The 20,114-nt window shown below is 38.7% G+C and overlaps 2 protein-coding genes and 2 long non-coding RNA genes across 4 annotated transcripts; 1 reads left to right on the top strand and 3 right to left on the bottom strand.

Moving 5' to 3' along the window:
* Nucleotides 1-431: 431 nt before the first annotated feature.
* Nucleotides 432-11,572, bottom strand: LOC146531801 (uncharacterized). The gene is made up of 2 exons (XR_014878762.1): nucleotides 11,407-11,572; nucleotides 432-6,683 (listed from the first exon to the last, which is right to left on the bottom strand). It is a non-coding gene; the product is annotated as an uncharacterized LOC146531801 (long non-coding RNA).
* LOC146531802 (uncharacterized) lies at nucleotides 3,191-3,639 on the top strand. The gene is made up of 2 exons (XR_014878761.1): nucleotides 3,191-3,459; nucleotides 3,618-3,639. It is a non-coding gene; the product is annotated as an uncharacterized LOC146531802 (long non-coding RNA).
* Nucleotides 11,573-12,262: 690 nt separating the features above from the next.
* On the bottom strand, nucleotides 12,263-15,236 carry LOC146531800 (uncharacterized). The gene has a single exon (XM_085197759.1). It carries the CDS (start codon nucleotides 13,846-13,848, stop codon nucleotides 12,349-12,351), a length of 1,500 nt encoding a protein of 499 aa, XP_085053885.1. The 5' UTR covers nucleotides 13,849-15,236; the 3' UTR covers nucleotides 12,263-12,348.
* On the bottom strand, nucleotides 12,263-16,929 carry LOC146531799 (uncharacterized). The gene is made up of 2 exons (XM_085197758.1): nucleotides 16,351-16,929; nucleotides 12,263-15,944 (listed from the first exon to the last, which is right to left on the bottom strand). The coding sequence occupies exon 2, from the start codon at nucleotides 15,920-15,922 to the stop codon at nucleotides 13,907-13,909; it is 2,016 nt and encodes a 671-aa protein (XP_085053884.1). The 5' UTR covers nucleotides 15,923-15,944; nucleotides 16,351-16,929; the 3' UTR covers nucleotides 12,263-13,906.
* Nucleotides 16,930-20,114: the final 3,185 nt, after the last annotated feature.

The raw sequence follows: 20,114 nt of genomic DNA, 5'->3' as shown, positions 1-20,114 counted from the left end.
GGTCCAAACACTCACTTTTTTCCCCGTCATTTATGCTTTCCGCCCATTTTCTAATACGGCTATGCTCGGCTCCATCCTGGGCAGGATCGTCCTCCGGGTAGAAAACGTCTGCTAACAGGGTGGCTGAGTCCTCAGGGCCAAAGGTTTTTCCATCGCTCTTCAGCAAGATATCTTGTTCCCTCTTTGCTATTCTTCCGATTACCCTGTATATCCCCTCCCAGATCCCTTCCCTATCCTGCTTCTCACAAAAACTCTTCTAGCTTGCCAACTGGGCACTTTTCTCTTTTTCTTGATACTCTTCTTTTGCTTTCAGGTACTCACCCACGACTTTGGATCTTCGGACTGGAGCAGTGCAGCGGATTCGACGTTTCAACGTTGCGACCCCGTGTTTTAGTGCGGCGAGCTCTTCATTCTACCAAGGTAAGTTAAACTTTTCTTTATTTTTCTTTTGATTTGATTCTTCACAAACTATATTTATAATTTTAATGTAATTTTCTACTATGCAATCTATATCTGTTTTATTATTTATTAATTTAATTATAGTGTCTGTTATATGATTTTGTTCTAATGAGGTTAATAGTTTTTACCTAAATTTTTTATATTATTTTATGTGTTATATACCCTGGTAGTTCTGTTTATTGTTATTCCACAAGATTTCCTTAATTTGATTTTAAAAATGATTGCGTTGTGGTCCGAGCTCGTCGCACGCTCGTCGACCCTCCATGCCTCCACGAGACTGAATAAGTCGTCCGTGCATGCTGTCACGTCGATGTGGCTGGTGATTCTCCTAACGCCCCTTACAGTATCGAAGGTAGGAATATTGCCTTCATTTAGCACCTGCAGCCCGAGTTGCTCCAGGGCACCGGACATCACCTCACCTCTCAGGTCCATGCTCGTGCTACCCCACCATGCACTTTTCGCATTTGCGTCTCCGCCTATGAGGATTATAATATGTCCCCTGTCTCTGCAGATCCTTTCTAGGTGGGTCAGGTAAGGCTCGATTTGCTGTTCCGGCTCAAAGTAGTATGAGACGGCGGTGATCTCCTAGGATTCGGTGCGGATCCTCACCACGCCGATGTTATTAATGGTGAGTTCTGGGCACTGTATAACTTCTAGACTTTGGTCGAAGACCGCTATGGCAGCTTTTACAGTCCCTTCTCCTATGTTGGTATTCTGGTAGATCCTCGCCCCCCCATAGTTCTTCACGGTCCTGATGCTACCGACATAAGGCTCCTGCAGAAGCGCTATGGCCGTTTCGGTGCGTTCCGTGAACATCATGAGCTCGTTCGTGGCTATTTTGCTCCTTTGTAGATTGGCCTGAACCACAGTGTATCCGACACGGGTTTGTACAACTGGGGCGCCTTTAGCAGTACGCTGTGCTTGCCCTGGCCAGCGCGTCCCACTTCCTTCTGACCGGACATTCTGTGCTGAATACATTATGATCGGCCCGTTCGAGGCTGGCCCCAGCGCAGTTGCAGCACGATGGCGCTTCGTTGTTCCGCCACCTTTCACATTCCGTCCTCATGTGAGACCCCCCACAGTGGCTGCACTTTGGCTCGGTTTCTTTGCAGAAGCGTCTGCTGTGTCCATATCCCAGACATAGGGAGCACCCGCCGCCACTGCCTGATTCCAAACTCCGGGGGACACACTCATAATGAGGTGGCTGCTCAAAGGGTTCCTTGCTTTCCGAGGGAACTTGATCTCGGCGCGGAATTCTTCGTCGGGAACACCTTCGAAGACACCCCGATTTTACTTCGTCAAGATGTCTGCGTCTGAGTTGTACGTCAGCACGTCGCGGAGGATCAGGAGTGGGTCTTTGTTCTTTACTTCCTCTACGTGTAATCTATCGCTAGCCCTCTTAAGCCTTTCCTTGACTCTTGCCCTCTCCGCTTTCGAACTACATCCCAAAATCACTTTCCTGTCTTTCGCTTTTCTGACCTTTTCCACCCTGACCCAGCCATCTTTGGCATCGACCGCCTCTCTTATTTGTGCTAGTACTTCCTCGCCGGTATCAGTGGCGTTCTTTGAGGAGATCACAACCGAGTGTAGTACGGCTGGCTGTGGGCTAACCCTTTTGGTTTCGCCAGCCGCCACGCTCGCGTGTGTGTTCTTTTCGAGCGTTATCCTCTGGTGTTCTAGGACCCGCTTCAACTCCTCCATTCTTTTCTCTCCATTTTCTTTAATAAGCAGAGCGTGCGCTTCCAGTTTCTTACTTAACTCCTCTTCCCTTTTTCCTTTCACCTCGCCACTATCTTTCTCCTCCTCTCTCTCTCTTAGATCCTTCGTGCTCCCCCCTTCCTTAGGCCGCTCTGCTTCCGCCTCCTTCACGAGTTGGTATAATCTCTCTATGGCGCCCGTGACCTCGGCTTTAATGTCAGACTTCAAGTTACGCGAGTTTCCAAGGTGGATTTTAGCTTTTGTAAGCCACGCCTTGGCTTCGGCTGTCCTGCTCGCGTAACTTGGTCTCTTCCTAGGACTGGGGATTTCCTCGGTCACACTATTCTTCGGTTCGTCTCTTTTCTTTTCTTTCGGTTTCTTTGGGCGGGATGGGACGGTCGGGGAGCTCGTTCAGATCGACGAGTCGCTTAAGAACCCAACTTTTTCTGAGATTCCTGAGAGATCCAGAGTCCGGGCACATCCTTTCGATGGTGTGTTAAACATTTTGGTATTACCAGAGGGACTTGTCAATGCAAACTGGTAGTGTATAGAGCCACCCAGAGTCAAATAAATATAAAAACTACCGGGAGTAAATAAAGAAGAAATAAGATATCTAATGAGGTGAGGGGAACCAAGAGATTTTTCAATAAAAATCTAGTCTTCCCCTCTCGGCATACCGTGTCGGAATTATAAGAATAAATAAAAGAAAAATAAAAGAATTATATACAATATAAAAGAAATATATATATATGTAAAGGTTTTACTCCCGCAGATATAAAAAATGTTCAAAAATTTGTGTAAATATACTCTGTCTTATTTTAATAGTTAAAATGTATAAAATATGTATAAAATACCTTCCGTCATTCATTATTTTATTATATAAAATAATGAGAAACTAACGAAACTTGGTAAGAGGTATCTATAACTATGATTGAAGGACAAATTTTAACTTCATAATTTTAATTTCAATGAAAATTTCTGTGAAGAGAACTTCAAAATTTTTATTAACCATCTCGATTTCCAAAAACAGGCAATGATAAATGATTTAATATTGAACCATAAATCTGTGTTTGCAAAGGATAAGTATGACATTGGAAAAGTAACGGAGTATGAAGCACATATTGATCTATTAATAGACAAATATTGCAGTAGAAGGCCATATCGTTGTACAATTGAAGATAAGAAAGAGATAGAAAATCAGATTACAAAGTTATTGGAAAAAAATATGATAGAAGAATCATATAGTCCGTTTGCTGCCCCAGTTACACTGGCTTATAAGAAAGAGGAAAATAAAAAATCAAGGTTATGCATAGATTTTCGAGATTTAAATAAAATTGTAGTTCCACAATCACAGCCATTCCCACTTATTGAGGACCTATTAGTTAAAACAAGAGATTGTATTTTTTTTTCTACACTGGATCTAAACTCTGCATTTTGGTCAATTCCTCTTCGTGTTTCAGATAGGCATAAAACAGCATTCGTGACACAAGAAGGTCATTACCAATGGACTTGTTTGCCATTTGGTCTAAAAACATCTCCGGCAATATTCCAGAGAATAATGTGTTACATAATCCGGAAACATAAGCTTGGTGAGTTCACAGTATGCTATATTGATGATATTTTACTGTTTTCAAAATCCTTTTCAGATCATATTAGACACTTAAAACAGTTATTTGAAGCAATAAAAATTGAAGGGTTAAGATTAAAATTTTCCAAGTGTACATTTGCAGCTGATTCAGTTAAATATCTGGGCCACATTATACAGAACAATTCAGTGAGGCCTTTGAAAGACAACTTAATATCAATAAAAAACTTCCCTACTCCAAAAACCCCAAAAAACGTTAGATAGTTTTTGGGGAAAATAAACTTTTATCATAAGTATGTCCCTAATATAGCGGTTAAACTGGAACCATTACATAACTTGTTAAGAAAAGGGCAATCCTTTAATTGGACAAAAAACTGTGAAGAAGCATTTAATGAAATGAAACAAATATTGTGCTCTCAACCTATATTAACTATTTTTAATCCAAATTTACCTATTTACATATACACTGATGCCAGTATACTAGGAGTGGGTGCAGTTCTAAAGCAGCCTCAAGAAGACAATCTTGTGAAACCAGTGGCATATTTCTCGAAAAAATTGAATGATGTTCAAAAAAGAAAGAAAGCTATATATCTGGAATGTCTAGCAATTAAAGAATGCGTAAAATATTGGCAGCATCTTTTGATAGGTAGGAAATTTATTGTATTCTCAGACCATAAACCATTAGAAAATATGAATATTAAGTCGAGAACGGACGAAGAATTAGGGGATCTGACATTTTATCTATCCCAATATGATTTTCAGGTTAAATATGCTCCAGGAAAATACAATCTCGAAGCTGATTGCTTAAGCAGGAACCCAGTCCTGGAACCAAATGAAAATAAGGATGAACAATTAAAAATAGTCAACATAATAAAAATAGAAGATATCTTAAATGATCAGGTAAATAATAAAGAAATACAGTGTAGGAAAAATAAGTTAATTACTAAAAACAATGTTTATTATAAAAAAGTAAAAAAAAAGGAAAAAATTATTATATCAGAGAAATTTAGTATAGAATTGATGAAAAATGTACATACAAACCTAGGTCATATAGGAATCAATCAAATGCACAAAATGATCAGTTCACTATATACATCAAAAAACATGACCAAAAACATAAAAAGGATATGTGAAACTTGTATAATGTGTATAAAGAACAAATCAAGAGGACTAAATAAATATGGTTTGATGTCTCACTTAGGTCCTGCCACAAAACCCTTTGAGATATGTTCTATTGATACTATTGGTGGCTTTGGGGGTTCTAGGTCCACAAAGAAATACTTACATCTACTATCAGATCATTTTACAAGATATGCATATATTTTAACATCAAGTACTCAAAATGCAAATGATTTCATTAGACTAGTAAAAAGCTGTGCAGAACCTGACCACATTGGCGTAATTCTTTCAGATCAATACCCCGGCATCAATTCAAAAGAATTTAAAAAATTTTTAGATGACAAAAATATTCCCATAATTTTTACAGCTGTGAACTCGCCCTTCTCAAATGGCTTAAATGAAAGACTGAATCAAACGTTAGTTAATAGAATCAGATGCAAGATTAACGAAAATAATACAAAAATAGCATGGACAACTATAGCACATCATTGTGTTAGAAACTATAATGAAACTATACACTCTGTCACAGGATTTCCTCCAAAATATTTGTTAAATGGCACAGATGTCACTATTTTGCCAAATGAACTTAAACTAAAAAAGACAGAATATGATCTTACTAAAGATAGAGAAAAAGCTCTGGAAAATACAATCAAGTCTCATAATTATAACAAAGTGATTTATGATAAAAATAGAAAACATATAGATTTAAAAGTTGGTGACATTGTTTTTGTGGACAATGGAAATAAATTAAATAGAAGGAAACTTGATGAATTGCGAAGCGGTCCCTATCAAATCATGGAAAAAATATCAAACTCAATTTTCAAGATAAATACTGGTCATAAAAAATCTGAATCAAATTTTTTCCACATTTCAAAAATTACTCCAATGCCTCTGCTTGAGGAACCTACTTTGGGAGGGAGATGTAAAGACAATTACATGTAATTCTCTTTAATTTTTAATTCCTGGCCATAGACGTAACTACGTCTATGGTTTGAAATAGATAATCTGTACAAATAGTTAAGCTATACAAAACTGTCAACATAGATCTTTTTAATTAATTTTGCTGAACACGTGTAACATAAAAATTTGTTAGAAGTAATAGACATTAAATGTCGTTTCTTTAACGAGAAACTCAGTGTGTTTTAATTACTACTATAAAATAACATTCACATTATATATATAGTTTGATGAATCTGAATATTTCGTATTAAGTAAATAAAACAAGGATTTTTACAATTATATACTAAACAATATTAAAACTTGGGCAATGACAAAGTACATCATCTTTATAATATTCAAAATTATTAAAGGAATTATTTAATATAGCATTTGAATATAAAGTAAATATTTAAATGGAGCAAATGTTGAATAATCTTCTTATTATTCTTTCTATTACCTTCTTATTATTGTAACAATGATTCTCGGGATGAAGCCTAAATAAGAGGAAAAAAAAGAAATATTTAATATATTTTGAAACTTGTCATTTCTTGTCATTTTTTATAATAATGTAAACATTCTACACTAAACAATATAAACCTATTTTCATATGGCTATACATATTTAAGCCATAATGATGAGAAGGCAGGCATTCTTGATAATTACATTAATATGATTCTAATGGACTAACTTCAATGTAAAATAAATATTTTTGATAGTTTATGAATAACAGACAAAGAGATATTAATAAAGTTACTTTTACCTTGCAAGAAACATTCTGTCATTATTCTAAGCATTTATAAATGTATATTTAAATACCTGGATAATGTCCTATCATGCTGAGAATGCTGTACTTCTAATAAATCTGACCTCATCAGTGAATACTCTAAAAAATGGAAAAAAATTATTATGATTTTCATCATAAGTAAACTTTGTGAATTTTATTTACTTTAAAATATACAATGATTACTAACTCTAATTTTATAAAAGTATCCATATTCTATACAGTTAAAATAAAAAAAGAAATACGTGTTTATTATAATACTAGCGGATGCGCGCAGCTTCGCTTGCGTATTTAAGGGTGAATTCTAATAACCCATGAAACATGTGTTCAATGAATTGTTTTTAAGAGTCTAAATTTAAAATTTTATAAAAATCGGTGGCGATTTAAAGATTTTTCCATACAAACTTTCAACCCCTTATATGTACCCTTAGGGGGTGAGTAACCCCGTGGAACACCAAAATAACATCATCAGCGAATGCTTGTAGGTACACTCCTCTCTCTTTTAGCTCTCTTAGCAGAGTATCCAGCAGCAGGTTCCATAGGATGGGCCCACCGATGGAGCCCTGCACGCAACCCTTGCTTGTAGCTTTACAGTATTCCCTGCCTGCGTATCTCACCCGTACCCGTCGGTCTTCCAAGTAGCTGTTTATTAGCCTACGGAGTCCCTCGGGGCACTCCTCCTCGACCAGCCGCATCCTAATCGCAGGCCACCAGGCGCTGTCGATGGCGCCCTCTATATCAAGTGACACTACGGCCACGATCATCTTCTCGTGCAGCTTTGATTTTATGTGCTGGATGAGGGTATATAGGGCGTCTTCGCAGCTCCTCTGGGGCATAAAGCCGTACTGGTGTGCACTAATACGTGGATGGAGATGGTGCCGGAGCCTTGCCATTATCATCTTCTCCAATATTTTGCCCAGCACGGGGAGGAGCCCAATGGGCCTGTACGACTTCGGATGGGCATAATTATCTTTTCCTGGCTTGGGGAGGGCGATAACTGTTGCCTCTTTCCATTTTCTTGGAAAATGGTGTAACTGGAGGCAACTGTTGGCAATGTTTAGGAACAGCTCGGGTTCATTTGCGATGGCGTGGCTGCAGATATCCGCCGTGAAACCCTCAGCTCCGGGCGCCTTCTTCGGATTGAAGGATTCAATCGAGAGTTCAAGTTCCAGGAGTGTAAACGGCGGATCCTGCTGTGTTCCGCAGGCTCCTACAGTCAGATCGTTGGCTCTCTCTCTTATTCTAGCCTGTTCTAATGTGTCTTGTACGCTGCGATCCTCTGGGTAAAATGTGTTTGCTAGGAGTTCCACCGATCCTGCCGCATTCAACACTTTGCCATCCCACTCTAAGGGTACGTCTTCTGTCCTCTTTGCTGTCCTGTTTATAACCCTGTAAATTCCTTCCCACATCCCTTCTCTGTCTTGTTTCTCGCAGAAAATTTTCCAACTGGCATTTTGCGCATACCTAGCCTCACTTTCATATTCTTTCTTACTTTTTAGGTACTCGTTTACTACCGCTGCTCTTCGTACCGAGGACGCGCACCTTATGCGGCGTCTTTTTGTTACCATGCCTCTTTTTAGCCTCTCCAAGTTTTCGGACCACCATGGAATCTTCAGATTTTGCTCCGATCTTTTCATAGGAATCGATCCGGTGCAGGCTTCTGTTATTATTTCTGTGTATTTATCTACTATTTCCTCTAATTGTTCTACTGTATTAATTTTGTTTATATCCAAGTTTGTAATTTTATGTTGTGTTTTTAGTTCGTTTAGTATTTTATTAAATTTATTCCAATCGGCTTTTTTAGTATTGTATAATCTTGTAGTTCTTTTTATGCTCATCCCGTGTGATTTTCTTAATTTTATATCAAAACAGATTCCATTGTGGTCCGAGCTCGTGAGGCCCTCGACAACCTTCCAGTTTCCGACAAGGTCGAGCACGTTGGGAGTGCAAATGGTCACATCGACGTGGCTGTGGAAACGCTGTCCCCCCCTTATAGTGTCGAACGTTGGAGTATCTCCCACGTTTAGGACCTGAAGGTCCATCTCGTCGAGAGCTTCCAAGAATTCCTCTCCTCGAGCGTTGGTCGTTATACTGCCCCACCACGTGTTCCAGGCATTTGCATCTCCGCCGATAATTATCCTGCCTAGTCCGGGTTCTCCTACAATCGTTTTTAGCTGGCGGATGTAGGTCCCCATGTGCCTGTCCGGCTCGAAGTAGTAGGACACCAGTGTGATCCTCCAAGCTTTGGTGGCCAGACCCAAGACGACTATATTTTTAGTCGTCAGTCTGGGATACTGGATCACGTCAATGCTGCCGTCTAAGACGGCTATTGCTGCCTTTACTGTCTCTTCCCCTGGCGCATTGTCTTGGAACACCCTCACCCCTGGATAACTCCTCATACCTCGACCCGAACCGGTATATGGTTCCTGTATTTGAACGGCTGCCACCTTGTTTTTTGTTGATTCCATAATTAGTTCTTCTGTGGCCAGTCTCTTTCTCATAACATTTGCCTGGAACACGCGATATACCGAGTCCACCATCTCAACTTTAGCAATAAGCTACTGTTGCCCGGGCCAGTGACTCCCAGCGTCTACGGACCGGACACTCCCCGCTAAAAGTATTGTGATCTGATCTGTGATTTTTTCAGTTTTCCCCGCTCGGATTCAGTTGAAACTGGTGTCGATCGTTCGGGCTCCGAGGGGCCTGCAAGGTGGTATACAACCCGCGAGAATGCGCACGAAGGTGCGGGAGGTAAGTGGCGAAAACCGATTTTTTCTATGTTTTGTTGCGTCAAAAAAGGCGCAAAACTTTCAGTAAAAATTCTGAATAATTTTTTACAGGTACGGCGCAGAGCACCCTACTACGCGGTACCAACAGTTCGGGAATCGAAATAAGGTAAGTGGTTCAATTATGCACTTGTATGTTAACTTTAACAAAAATTTCTTATCTCTTTTTCAGGGTTCCAGGAGTGGTCGCGATCGTCGGGATTAGCGTGAATGGTGGTCTTTCACTTGGTTCTAGTATATGCGATAGGATCCGACAACTGAAAAAGACTTTAAAAATTTCGATCTCCTATGAATTTTTTGATATCGTTAGAGCTTAGGTGGATTTCGTATATAAAAGTCGATTCGATATCGATTAAAGTCGATTTTTTCAGTTTTCCCCGCTCGGATTCAGTTGAAACTGGTGTCGATAGTTCGGGCTCCGAGGGGCCTTCAAGGTGGTATACAACCCGCGGGAATGCGCGGGAAGGTGCGGGCGGTAAGTGGCGAAAACCGATTTTTTCGGTGTAAGAAGTGGTTCAGTGTAAGAAGTGCAAACTTTTTGTGTCTGTAAATAAGGACGATACTATAAAGTGTAAAGGATGTGAATCCATCTACCATAAAAAATGTGCACCAAATATAAAACAGTTTGCACAGACGAGTACTTGTGAGGACTGTCAAAGCACTAGAACTAGTTCTCCACTGCCAAGAAATCCAGGTGGGAACGTATCCAGGGATGTAACACACGAGAAGGTGTTAGAAGACATAAACAAAAAACTCGAGGTCATCTACTGTGTGGAAAAAAAAATTCAAGACCTGACGACTAGTATCGAATTTTATGCTGAAATGTACCAACATCTAAATGAGTTTAAGGACGAAGCACAGAAAAAGATAAAATCCTTAGAACAAAAGAATGTGTACTTAGAAAAGTGTAATACTGCCCTCGAAGAAAGGATCCAGGAGATAGAATTGCGGGAAAAAGAAAAAAACATAGAAATTCACGGACTAGAGAAGAGAAACGACGAGAATACAATAAAGGTGGTTAAAGATCTAGCACAAAAATTAAAATTAGACCCCAACGATATCGAAAATGCAAGAAGGGTAGGCCAAGAAAAATCAAATGATAGTAAACCTAAAATCGTACTGGTTACACTAAGATCTAAACATGCTCGGGACCAATGGACAGCAGTAAAAAAGGACCACAAAATAACTAACAACACAGTATAAAGCAATGGCAGCAGCAACAAAATTTTTATTAACGAAAGCTTGCCGAAATACAAGCGCCAGTTGCTATGGACGGTTAGAAATACTTTAAAACCAATGGGCTATCAATATATTTGGGTTCAAAATGGTAATATCTTGGCAAAAAGGAGTAATGAAGAAAAAAAAATATACAATATAAGATCGGAGCAAGATTTAAATAAGTTTGAGGGTAACAAATAAGTGCACTTAGCACTGTTGTTCTACACTAGGTGATTTTGTTCCATAAAATTCGATTCAACAAATTTTATTACAGCTGATTATAATTTCAAACGTTACTGCGTCATAGAAAAATTGAATAATGATTTGACATGAAATAAGAATTCCCTACACTTATTGCACTTGAATATTAGATCACTACGAAAAAAATTTAATGAGTTGCAAATGTTGCTGGAAAATTATAAACATAAAGTAGATATAATTGTATTGAGCGAAATAAATATAAAGGAAGAAGAATTAACTTTCTATAAAATATTAGGATATAATACACATATATATACAAGGGAAACTACCCGAGGAGGAGGTTTACTGGTTTATGCAAAAGATAAATTCCATCTAAACATCAAAATACAGAAAACTTCAGAGTTCGAGGTGATCCACGGACAGCTAACAGCAGGAAAAAGCATTACGCACATTTTTGCTATTTATAGGCCTCCAAATAGAAATAAATCACTATTCGTAGAACAGCTGTCGAATATGATTAAATTTATTCCGAAATCTGAACATATTGTGGTAATTGGTGACATGAATATTGACATTCTCAAAAACAAATTAAACCCGATAACTACAAAATACAAAAACACCTTGTGTGAACTCGGGCTGCAGTGCGTCATACCAAATGCAGAAACAACGCGCGAAGCGATCGTCGGCGGCCGCGTCGACGCATCTTGCCTGGACCACGCATGGGTGCGAGCGAGGCGGAGCGAGCCCACGCGGTCGTACGTGCTCGAGGCGGACCTGTCCGATCATCACGCCATCGGAGTGATTTTAAGTTTCCGTGCGAGTGTGTGTGACGACGCGAACGACAGCTTAAACAATGACGTTAGTGTGCGTGAAGTGATTAGTGATAAGTTAGTTAAGCAAAAACTCGATGATTATGATTGGACGCAATTACTGGGATATACTTGTCCGGTACAGTTATATGAATGTATCAATGTAGTATTTAAGCAAATTTACAAAGAAAGCACTATAATTGTTGTTCCTAAAAGTAATAAACGAAAAACACAACCGTGGATTAGCAATTGTTTAGGTATTATGATAAAGCGTAGAGCTTACTTGTTTAAAATATGGAAAGCGGATCCAAAGAATATGTGTAAACGGTTAGATTAAACTAAATTTAGAAACAAAGTGAATAAACTTATAATCGAGGCAAAAAACAAATTTAGGCAAAAAGAAATAAAAAAATGTAACGGAGACTATAGGAAAATATGGTCGAATATTAATTGTTGGCTCGGAAGGGAGAAAGCTAGTGGATAAATAGGATTCAGAAGGATGGAAAAATAATTCACTCGCAATGGTGATCAAAGGCTGCGCAGCCTTTTAAATAACAGATTCACAAGAGAATGACAAACATAAACGTCAACAGAGACAGATTATTAACAACTTACAAATAAAATGTTGCTACTTAAAATTTGTTAATTATAATGTATAATAAAGTTAATTATTTAAATTAAGAAAAATAAAACTATTATTTTAAAACTATTATTTGGTCTTGAACATGCCCCCGGCCGTTGAAAGCTGGCCTTTCAACACGACTCGTTGGCTACTGGAAGTGGACATATTTTACTGAAAGACCTTCGGACCACTCCTGTTGAGGTTTTAATATCGGCCACTCTGTTAACTCCATCACTGCCAGGGAATACAGCAACCACTCGACCCAGTCTCCACTTTAATGGTGGTAGATTGTCCTCTTTGAGAAGAACAAGGGAATTCATAAGCAAGCCATCTTTACAGGTACGCCATTTTATTCTTTGTTGGAGCTCCGAGATGTATTCCTTGCTCCACCTGGACCAGAAATGCCGTCGTAACTGTTCGATCCGCTGGAATCGAGTTAAGTGATTGTAAGGAGAGTCGCCATGATCAGGAGTCGGTAAAGACATCAGTGGTCGTCCGATGATAAAATGTCCTGGAGTAAGAGGCATGAAGTCTTCGGGTTCTGGCGATAGAGGTGTAAGCGGTCGGGAGTTGAGGATCGCCTCAATTTGAACTAAAACTGTGTAAAGTTCCTCAAATGTCAAATTACAATTTCCCAACACTCGCTGAAGATGAAATTTGGTTGATTTTACACCTGCCTCCCATAAGCCTCCGAAATGCGGCGAATAAGCCGGTATATAATGAAATTCAATTTGGTCATTGGCGGCAGCCGATGACAGCGAATTACAATTATGCTTTAAAAATTTTGATAATTCGTTGTAAGCACCAACAAATGAAGTCCCATTATCCGAGTAAATATTTAAGGGTTTTCCCCTTCGTGCAATGAACCTCCTTAACGCTAATAAATAATTATTGCTGGTCAAATCGCCTACTAGCTCAATATGAACGGCTTTAGTTGAAAAACAAACAAAAAGTACAATGTATACTTTTACCAATCTGCATCCACGACCTTGACGGCTAGCAGCATAAATTGGACCGGCATAATCAACGCCTACAGACTGAAAAGGAAAACTATTGGATAATACGCGATTTTTGGGTAAATTACCCATGATAGGTGAAATAACTTGACCCTTCATACGACTGCACCTTACGCATTTCCGATAGCAAGCTTTGACGAGATTACGGCCACCGATTGGCCAATATTGTTCTCTAATCGAGGCAAGTAACAGCTGAGGCCCTGCGTGTTTAAGTCGCTGATGTTCGTAATTGACAAGTAACTTAGTGAATTGATGTGTGGACTGTATTAATATAGGAAACTTTTTATCATATGGGTACTCTGAGTTACCCAAGCGACCACCAACACGCATAATGTTATTTTTATCGAGAAAAATATTAAATTTGAGTAATGGGCTCTTTTTTAACAAAGGCTGGTGGTTCAATAGCAACGAATACTCTGGAAATGATTCCTGTTGTGAGACTCTTAATAGTAAATTTAAAGCGTCTTGCAAATCCGTTTTACTTAAATAATTATGAGTAATTTTATTCTTTTTACATAATTTAATAAATCTCAAGGCGTACGCAGTAGCACGTATTAATCTAGACATATTCGAAAAACGATTAAAATCTATGAATTGATTATTATTGGAAGACATTTCACTCGTGGAAGTAGTGAATAATGAAATTTCTGGTCGTAATTCAGGTAGAATTTTATCAGAGTTCACCGTGACTGGCCAACATAATCAATCCTCCTGTCTTTAAATCTTTTACATTATTATTTAATGTGTTCAGTTGAAGTGACTCATCAATGTTAATTAAATTGCATTTTACATTTGACAACTGATTAGATGAGACTGAACCACATACTAACCATCCAAGCTTAGTTTCACATAACGTAAGGGTACATTGACCTTGACCTAATCTTATGCGCTGAGATCCTAATAGGTCCCAGAATACATCAGCACCTAATATCATATCAATCCCGGCAGGTGAATGAAAGTTCGGGTCCGCTAAGCAAATATTGGATGGGAATTTAAACTGCGATAAATCTAATTGCTGAGATGGCACGTTACTTGTAATAGATGGTAAAATAAAACATTGCAAGCTAGTAGTATATTTATTATCCAATGATTTTATTGAAACTGTGCACATTTTATTTACCTGTGACAGTACGCTGTTAACGCCCATTAAGGATTTATCAATTTCAGTTATATGTGTATTCAACTTACTATATAAACGTTCCGTCATAATACATGAAGTGCTACCACTGTCGAGAATAACGCGAGCAATAATTTCACGATCATTCTTATCACATATTTTAATAAGTGCAGTAGACAGCAATACTTCATGCTGAGCGCACGGGAGCGGTGACGTAACGCTCGTTGATAAGACAATACCGTTTTCGGAGCCTGACCTAGAAGGTTCGTTAGATGTGCGTGCGCCATCGACGCTAACCTGTCGGTTACCTTTCTGTTTTGTTTTATAACCAGACAAATGAACAAGAGTGTGGTGTTTACGTTTACACAATTTACACCCTGACTTTTTACATTGATTCGCGTAATGTCCTTTTTTAAAACAATTATAACATATTTTAAAAGTAGATAAAATTTTTAATCTCGCGTCAATGCTCAATGAAAGAAACTCAGAACAATTAGACAAGTTATGTTCACCGTTACACTTAGGGCACAGTGTTTTAGATGGAGAAGATAAAGAAGATGGAGAAGGTATAGTCTCACCCTTGTGGTATGAAATCATAGCTTTATACCTTGAAGGTTTCAATAAGTTACTGTTGTTATTATTATTATTATTAACTGACGATTTAATATGGTGGGATTCCAGTGTCTCTAATAAGTCAGCGCGATTACGAATGAATTCAAGAAGTGATTCTAATTTAATTGGTTGATCCTTATCTAAGCGACCTTTGAACTCCTCCCAGTCACGGAATGCTTTCGCATCTAACTTTTGAGTAATAATATAAATCAACAGTGTATCCCAGTGTTCCGTGGGCTCCCCAAGGGAGCTTAACGCACGAATATTTTTATTTATCTGATCAATTACACTTTTAAAAATAAAGGAGGACTGTTTATTTATTACCTCAATATGAAATAAAGCTGAAATGTGGTGCTGAACTAATAATCGCTTATTATCAAACCGCTCACACAAAAGAGTCCATGCAGTGATGTAATTCTTCGCTGAAAATTCAATTGACTGGATGACAACTGCAGCAGTCCCTTCTAACGAAGCACGCAAGTAATGAAACTTGTTTATATCATCAATTTCGCTATTTAAATGAATGAGACTGGTAAATGTATCTCGAAACTCGAGCCAATTGCTATAAGAACCACTAAATTTTGGCAATTGAATAGTAGGTAACTTGACCAGCTTATGATTATTTATATGAGACGCTTCATTGATTAATTTAGACCAATCATCATCTCGTTGAAAGTTTTTTATTAATTGTTGTGCTTTAACAACGCAGGTGAAATATTGAGATTCAAATGACATGCGTTCTTGCAACTGTATATCTAGCACATCTAAACATTCTAAGTTCGTTTGAACCTCATCAAACTGATTATAAACAGTTTCGATCTTACCTAGTCTTAATTGTAACTCACTGATATCGGAAGCCGTCAATGAAGCAGGATCCAATGAATTAATATAACTGACAAACAGTGTCAGTCGACCCTTATAGCTTCCGCGTCTCTTAATGAATTCCTTCTCTTCAGGCATTATGGGAGATAAGCGTTATCACCTGGAATTGTTTACAGTAAATCTTAAATTAATACAATTCCTACCTGAACAAATAGAAAAAGGACATAGAAAAACATGTGAGTACAAATTATAAACCTTTGACTAGTATTTTAATGATCTCACTTTGTTAATTAAATTAAAAGTAACAATGTTTGTTAATGAATGCTGTTAAACCAAAGAATGAAAGTTCAATGAACTAATGTGACCAGTACATTGTATTAATGAATTAATGTCTTACTTGAGTGAATATTAATAGACTTGAGTATATTAAATTTATAAAAAATACAGTATTTATAATATATTTCTCAAATCTTACTCAAAAATGACTAAACTTCACCAATAACCTAGTTACATGAATAAATTCGTGTCTATGACACGTGTAAAATTAACCATTTAATTTTACTAACCTGATACAGCATTAAATTTAATTAAATACCTTGCGAGTGATGGGTTGTATTAAGAGAAACACTTAATAATAAATATCTAAAGAATACTTCTTCAAATCGTGATATGATTCCCCGTGACCTTACTTGACCTCTGCACACGTTGACAAATATTTCCTTAAATAATCTTGAAATCCTTTAATTTAATAGATTTTCCTTATTTCTTCTATTTCAGATAGTGTTCTCAACATCCCGATCGATTTGAATCATGAATACTTCAAATCGTGATATGATATCTCGTGTGCTTACATAACCTCTGCACACGTTGAAAAATATTTCCTTAAATTCTTGAAATCCTTTGATTTAATTGATTTTCGTTAATCCCAGACGGTGTCCTCAACATCCGGCTCGACATGGACCATGGATAAATAGGATTCAGAAGGATGGAAAAATAATTCACTCGCAATGGTGATCAAAGGCTGCGCAGCCTTTTAAATAACAGATTCACAAGAGAATGACAAACATAAACGTCAACAGAGACAGATTATTAACAACTTACAAATAAAATGTTGCTACTTAAAATTTGTTAATTATAATGTATAATAAAGTTAATTATTTAAATTAAGAAAAATAAAACTATTATTTTAAGACTATTATTTGGTCTTGAACAGCTAGTCTCGACGATGTGATAATAATGTATGTTAACTTTAACAAAAATTTCTAAACTCTTTTTCAGGGTTCCAGGAGTGGTCGCGATTGTCGGGAATAGCGTGAATGGTAGTCTTTCACTTGGTTCTAGTATATGCGATAGGATCCGACAACTGAAAAAGACTTTGAAAATTTCGATTTTCTATGAATTTTTTGATATCGTTAGAGCTTCGGTGGATTTCGTATATAAAAGTCGATTCGATATCGATTAAAGTCGATTTTATCAGTTTTCCCCGCTCGGATTCAGTTGAAACTGGTGTCGATCGTTCGGGCTCCGAGGTGCCTTCAAGGTGGTATACAACCCGCGGGAATGCGCGGTAAGGTGCGGGCGGTAAGTGGCGAAAACCGATTTTTTCAGTTTTCCCCGCTCGGATTCAGTTGAAACTGGTGTCAATCGTTCGGGCTCCGAGGGGCCTTCAACGTGGTATATAACCCGCGGGAATGCGGGGGAAGGTGCGGGCAGTAAGTGGCGAAAACCAATTTTTTCAGTTTTCCCCGCTCGGATTCAGTTGAAACTGGTGTCGATCGTTCGGGCTCCGAGGGGCCTTCAAGGTGGTATACAACCCGCGGAAATGCGCGGGAAGGTGCGGGCGGTAAGTGGCGAAAACCGATTTTTTCAGTTTTCCCCGCTCGGATTCAGTTGAAACTGGTGTCGATCGTTCGGGCTCCGAGGGGCCTTCAAGGTGGTATACAACCCGCGGGAATGTGCGGGAAGGTGCGGGCGGTACGTAGCGAAAACCGATTATTTCAGTTTTCCCCGCTCGGATTCAGTTGAAACTGGTGTCGATCGTTCGGGCTCCGAGGGGCCTTCAACGTGGTATATAACCCGCGGGAATGCGGGGGAAGGTGCGGGCAGTAAGTGGCGAAAACCGATTTTTTCAGTTTTCCCCGCTCGGATTCAGTTGAAACTGGTGTCGATCGTTCGGGCTCCGAGGGGCCTTCAAGGTGGTATACAACCTGCGGGAATGCGCGGGAAGGTGCGGGCGGTAAGTGGCGAAAACCGATTTTTTCAGTTTTCCCCGCTCGGATTCAGTTGAAACTGGTGTCGATCGTTCGGGCTCCGAGGGGCCTTCAAGGTGGTATACAACCCTCGGGAATGCACGGGAAGGTGCGGGCGGTAAGTGGCGAAAACCGATTTTTTCAGTTTTCCCCGCTCGGATTCAGTTGAAACTGGTGTCGATCGTTCGGGCTCCGAGGGGCCTTCAAGGTGGTATACAAACCGCGGGAATGCGCGGGAAGGTGCGGGCGGCAAGTGGCGAAAACCGATTTTTTCAGTTTTCCCCGCTCGGATTCAGTTGAAACTGGTGTCGATCGTTCGGGCTCCGAGGGGCCTTCAAGGTGGTATACAACCCGTGGGAATGCGCGGGAAGGTGCGGGCGGTAAGTGGCGAAAACCGTTTTATCTATTACCGAAAACATTTGACCACAATGATCCGAGCTAAGATTAGTAATAATTTGTTTTTCTACAGTCTCACAATGACAAAAAACATTATCTATACAAGTAGCGGACGTATTCGTTATACGAGTTGGTTCAGAGAAAATATTAAACAAATTAAAAGATTTAAATAAGTTTAAAAGACGAAGGCTTAATGATGTCACCTATAGAATAGTAAATCTTTAATCGTATGCGGAGACTTTAATAATATCTATATTAAAGTCTCCGCATACGATTAAAGATTTACTATTCGAACTCAAATTTTTCAAAACATCCTCCATTTTTTCTTCAAATACTTCAAAACTACCTGAGGGGGGTCGATACACGCATACTATAATATGTCTATTGAATTCAACGCAGGACAAAAAAAAAAAAAAAAGGTTTAGCCCCCCATTTGAATCGATTGCGCCGGGTCCCAGAGCTGTAGCTCTAACCGTTCCAAAGATAGCATTTCGATTAATTAAATGCCACTAGACGCGTCTCTTATCAGTCACCCTCATCAAGCTCGGGCCCGGCCTTATCGCTCGCTTCCCCGAATTGCTAACAACGAACCTACGTCACAGTGCAGCGTTGCTGTCTCTTTCTTGCATTACTTATCACCTAACGACACCACAGTGCCCGTCTCTTTGTCGATATGTTGCCTAACAATTTGTTAATTAAAAACTTCTCATTTAATATGCAATTTCTATCATTTTAATCTAATAAAAATATCTAGCCTAACCTAACCTAAGAATTTAAAAAATGTAAAAAAATGTTCAACCTAACCTAACCTAAGAATAACAATCTTTTGTTTATTAAAAACTTCTCATTTAATATATATATATTTATGAAATCTAACAAAAAGAAATCGAAATGAGAGAATAATGTAGGGGACGTGGCCTACACTATTTAGCTGGAGATTAGCGGCTCGATAATAAAAGATAATATATTAAATAAAAGTTGCTTTATTGCTTGCTATATGATAATACGCTAATGAATGCTACCGGTCCGCGGTCCGAGTATGCACTGCCTTATAATAGTAGCGCCGGGAACGTGCTGAAAGGCTATGCCGCGGTGTTCGGTTACAACATTTGGACCGAACATGCTCCCGGGCCAGAGATAAATGATACATAAGCTATGATGAGATGAATGAGATGAACTTAAGAACTATTACAAGATGATAAACAATTTTTCTTATAACTAAGTTAAGACTAAATTATACAAAACAAAAATAAAGATTTTCTCTGATTAAAACAAATTATTTTGCTAAAAGATTTCGACTACTAATGATAGGGGATGTTGCTTGGTTTTTAAATATAACCCTATCACAAACACATGGCTGACGGTCAGCCTTGCTCTGCTTTCGCGCACTTTCACTGACACTGACACTATCACTAACACTTGCACTACGGTTATGAAGAGGAATCTCTGGTGAGATGGCCACGGTCCGTCGCTGCCGCCACCTGCGCCATCCAAACGCTGCTACCGCTGCTATCGCTGCTATCACCAGGATATAGCATATTGTATACTGGTGTATGTCGTGGTAAGATATGATGTCCACTGACTCACTATCTTTTCGAAGCTGCTTCAATTTTAAATCGAGATCGTTTAGTGAATCGTTTGCGAAACTTGTAAAATTTAATTCTTGTATTGGCATAGGTATGTTT

The sequence above is a fragment of the Heliconius melpomene genome, chromosome 14 (assembly GCF_056956725.1).
Source record: "Heliconius melpomene rosina isolate 202511_hmr_F chromosome 14, ASM5695672v1, whole genome shotgun sequence".
Taxonomy (NCBI): Eukaryota; Metazoa; Arthropoda; class Insecta; order Lepidoptera; family Nymphalidae; genus Heliconius; species Heliconius melpomene.
Note: the sequence above shows the minus strand (reverse complement) of the source record. Positions and strands in the feature narration are given on the sequence as shown.

Bases quoted from the DNA above. Each gene is read 5' to 3' on its own strand.
- LOC146531800 (XM_085197759.1), bottom strand. From the start codon at position 13,848: ATGTCTTCCAATAATAATCAATTCATAGATTTTAATCGTTTTTCGAAT.
- LOC146531799 (XM_085197758.1), bottom strand. From the start codon at position 15,922: ATGCCTGAAGAGAAGGAATTCATTAAGAGACGCGGAAGCTATAAGGGT.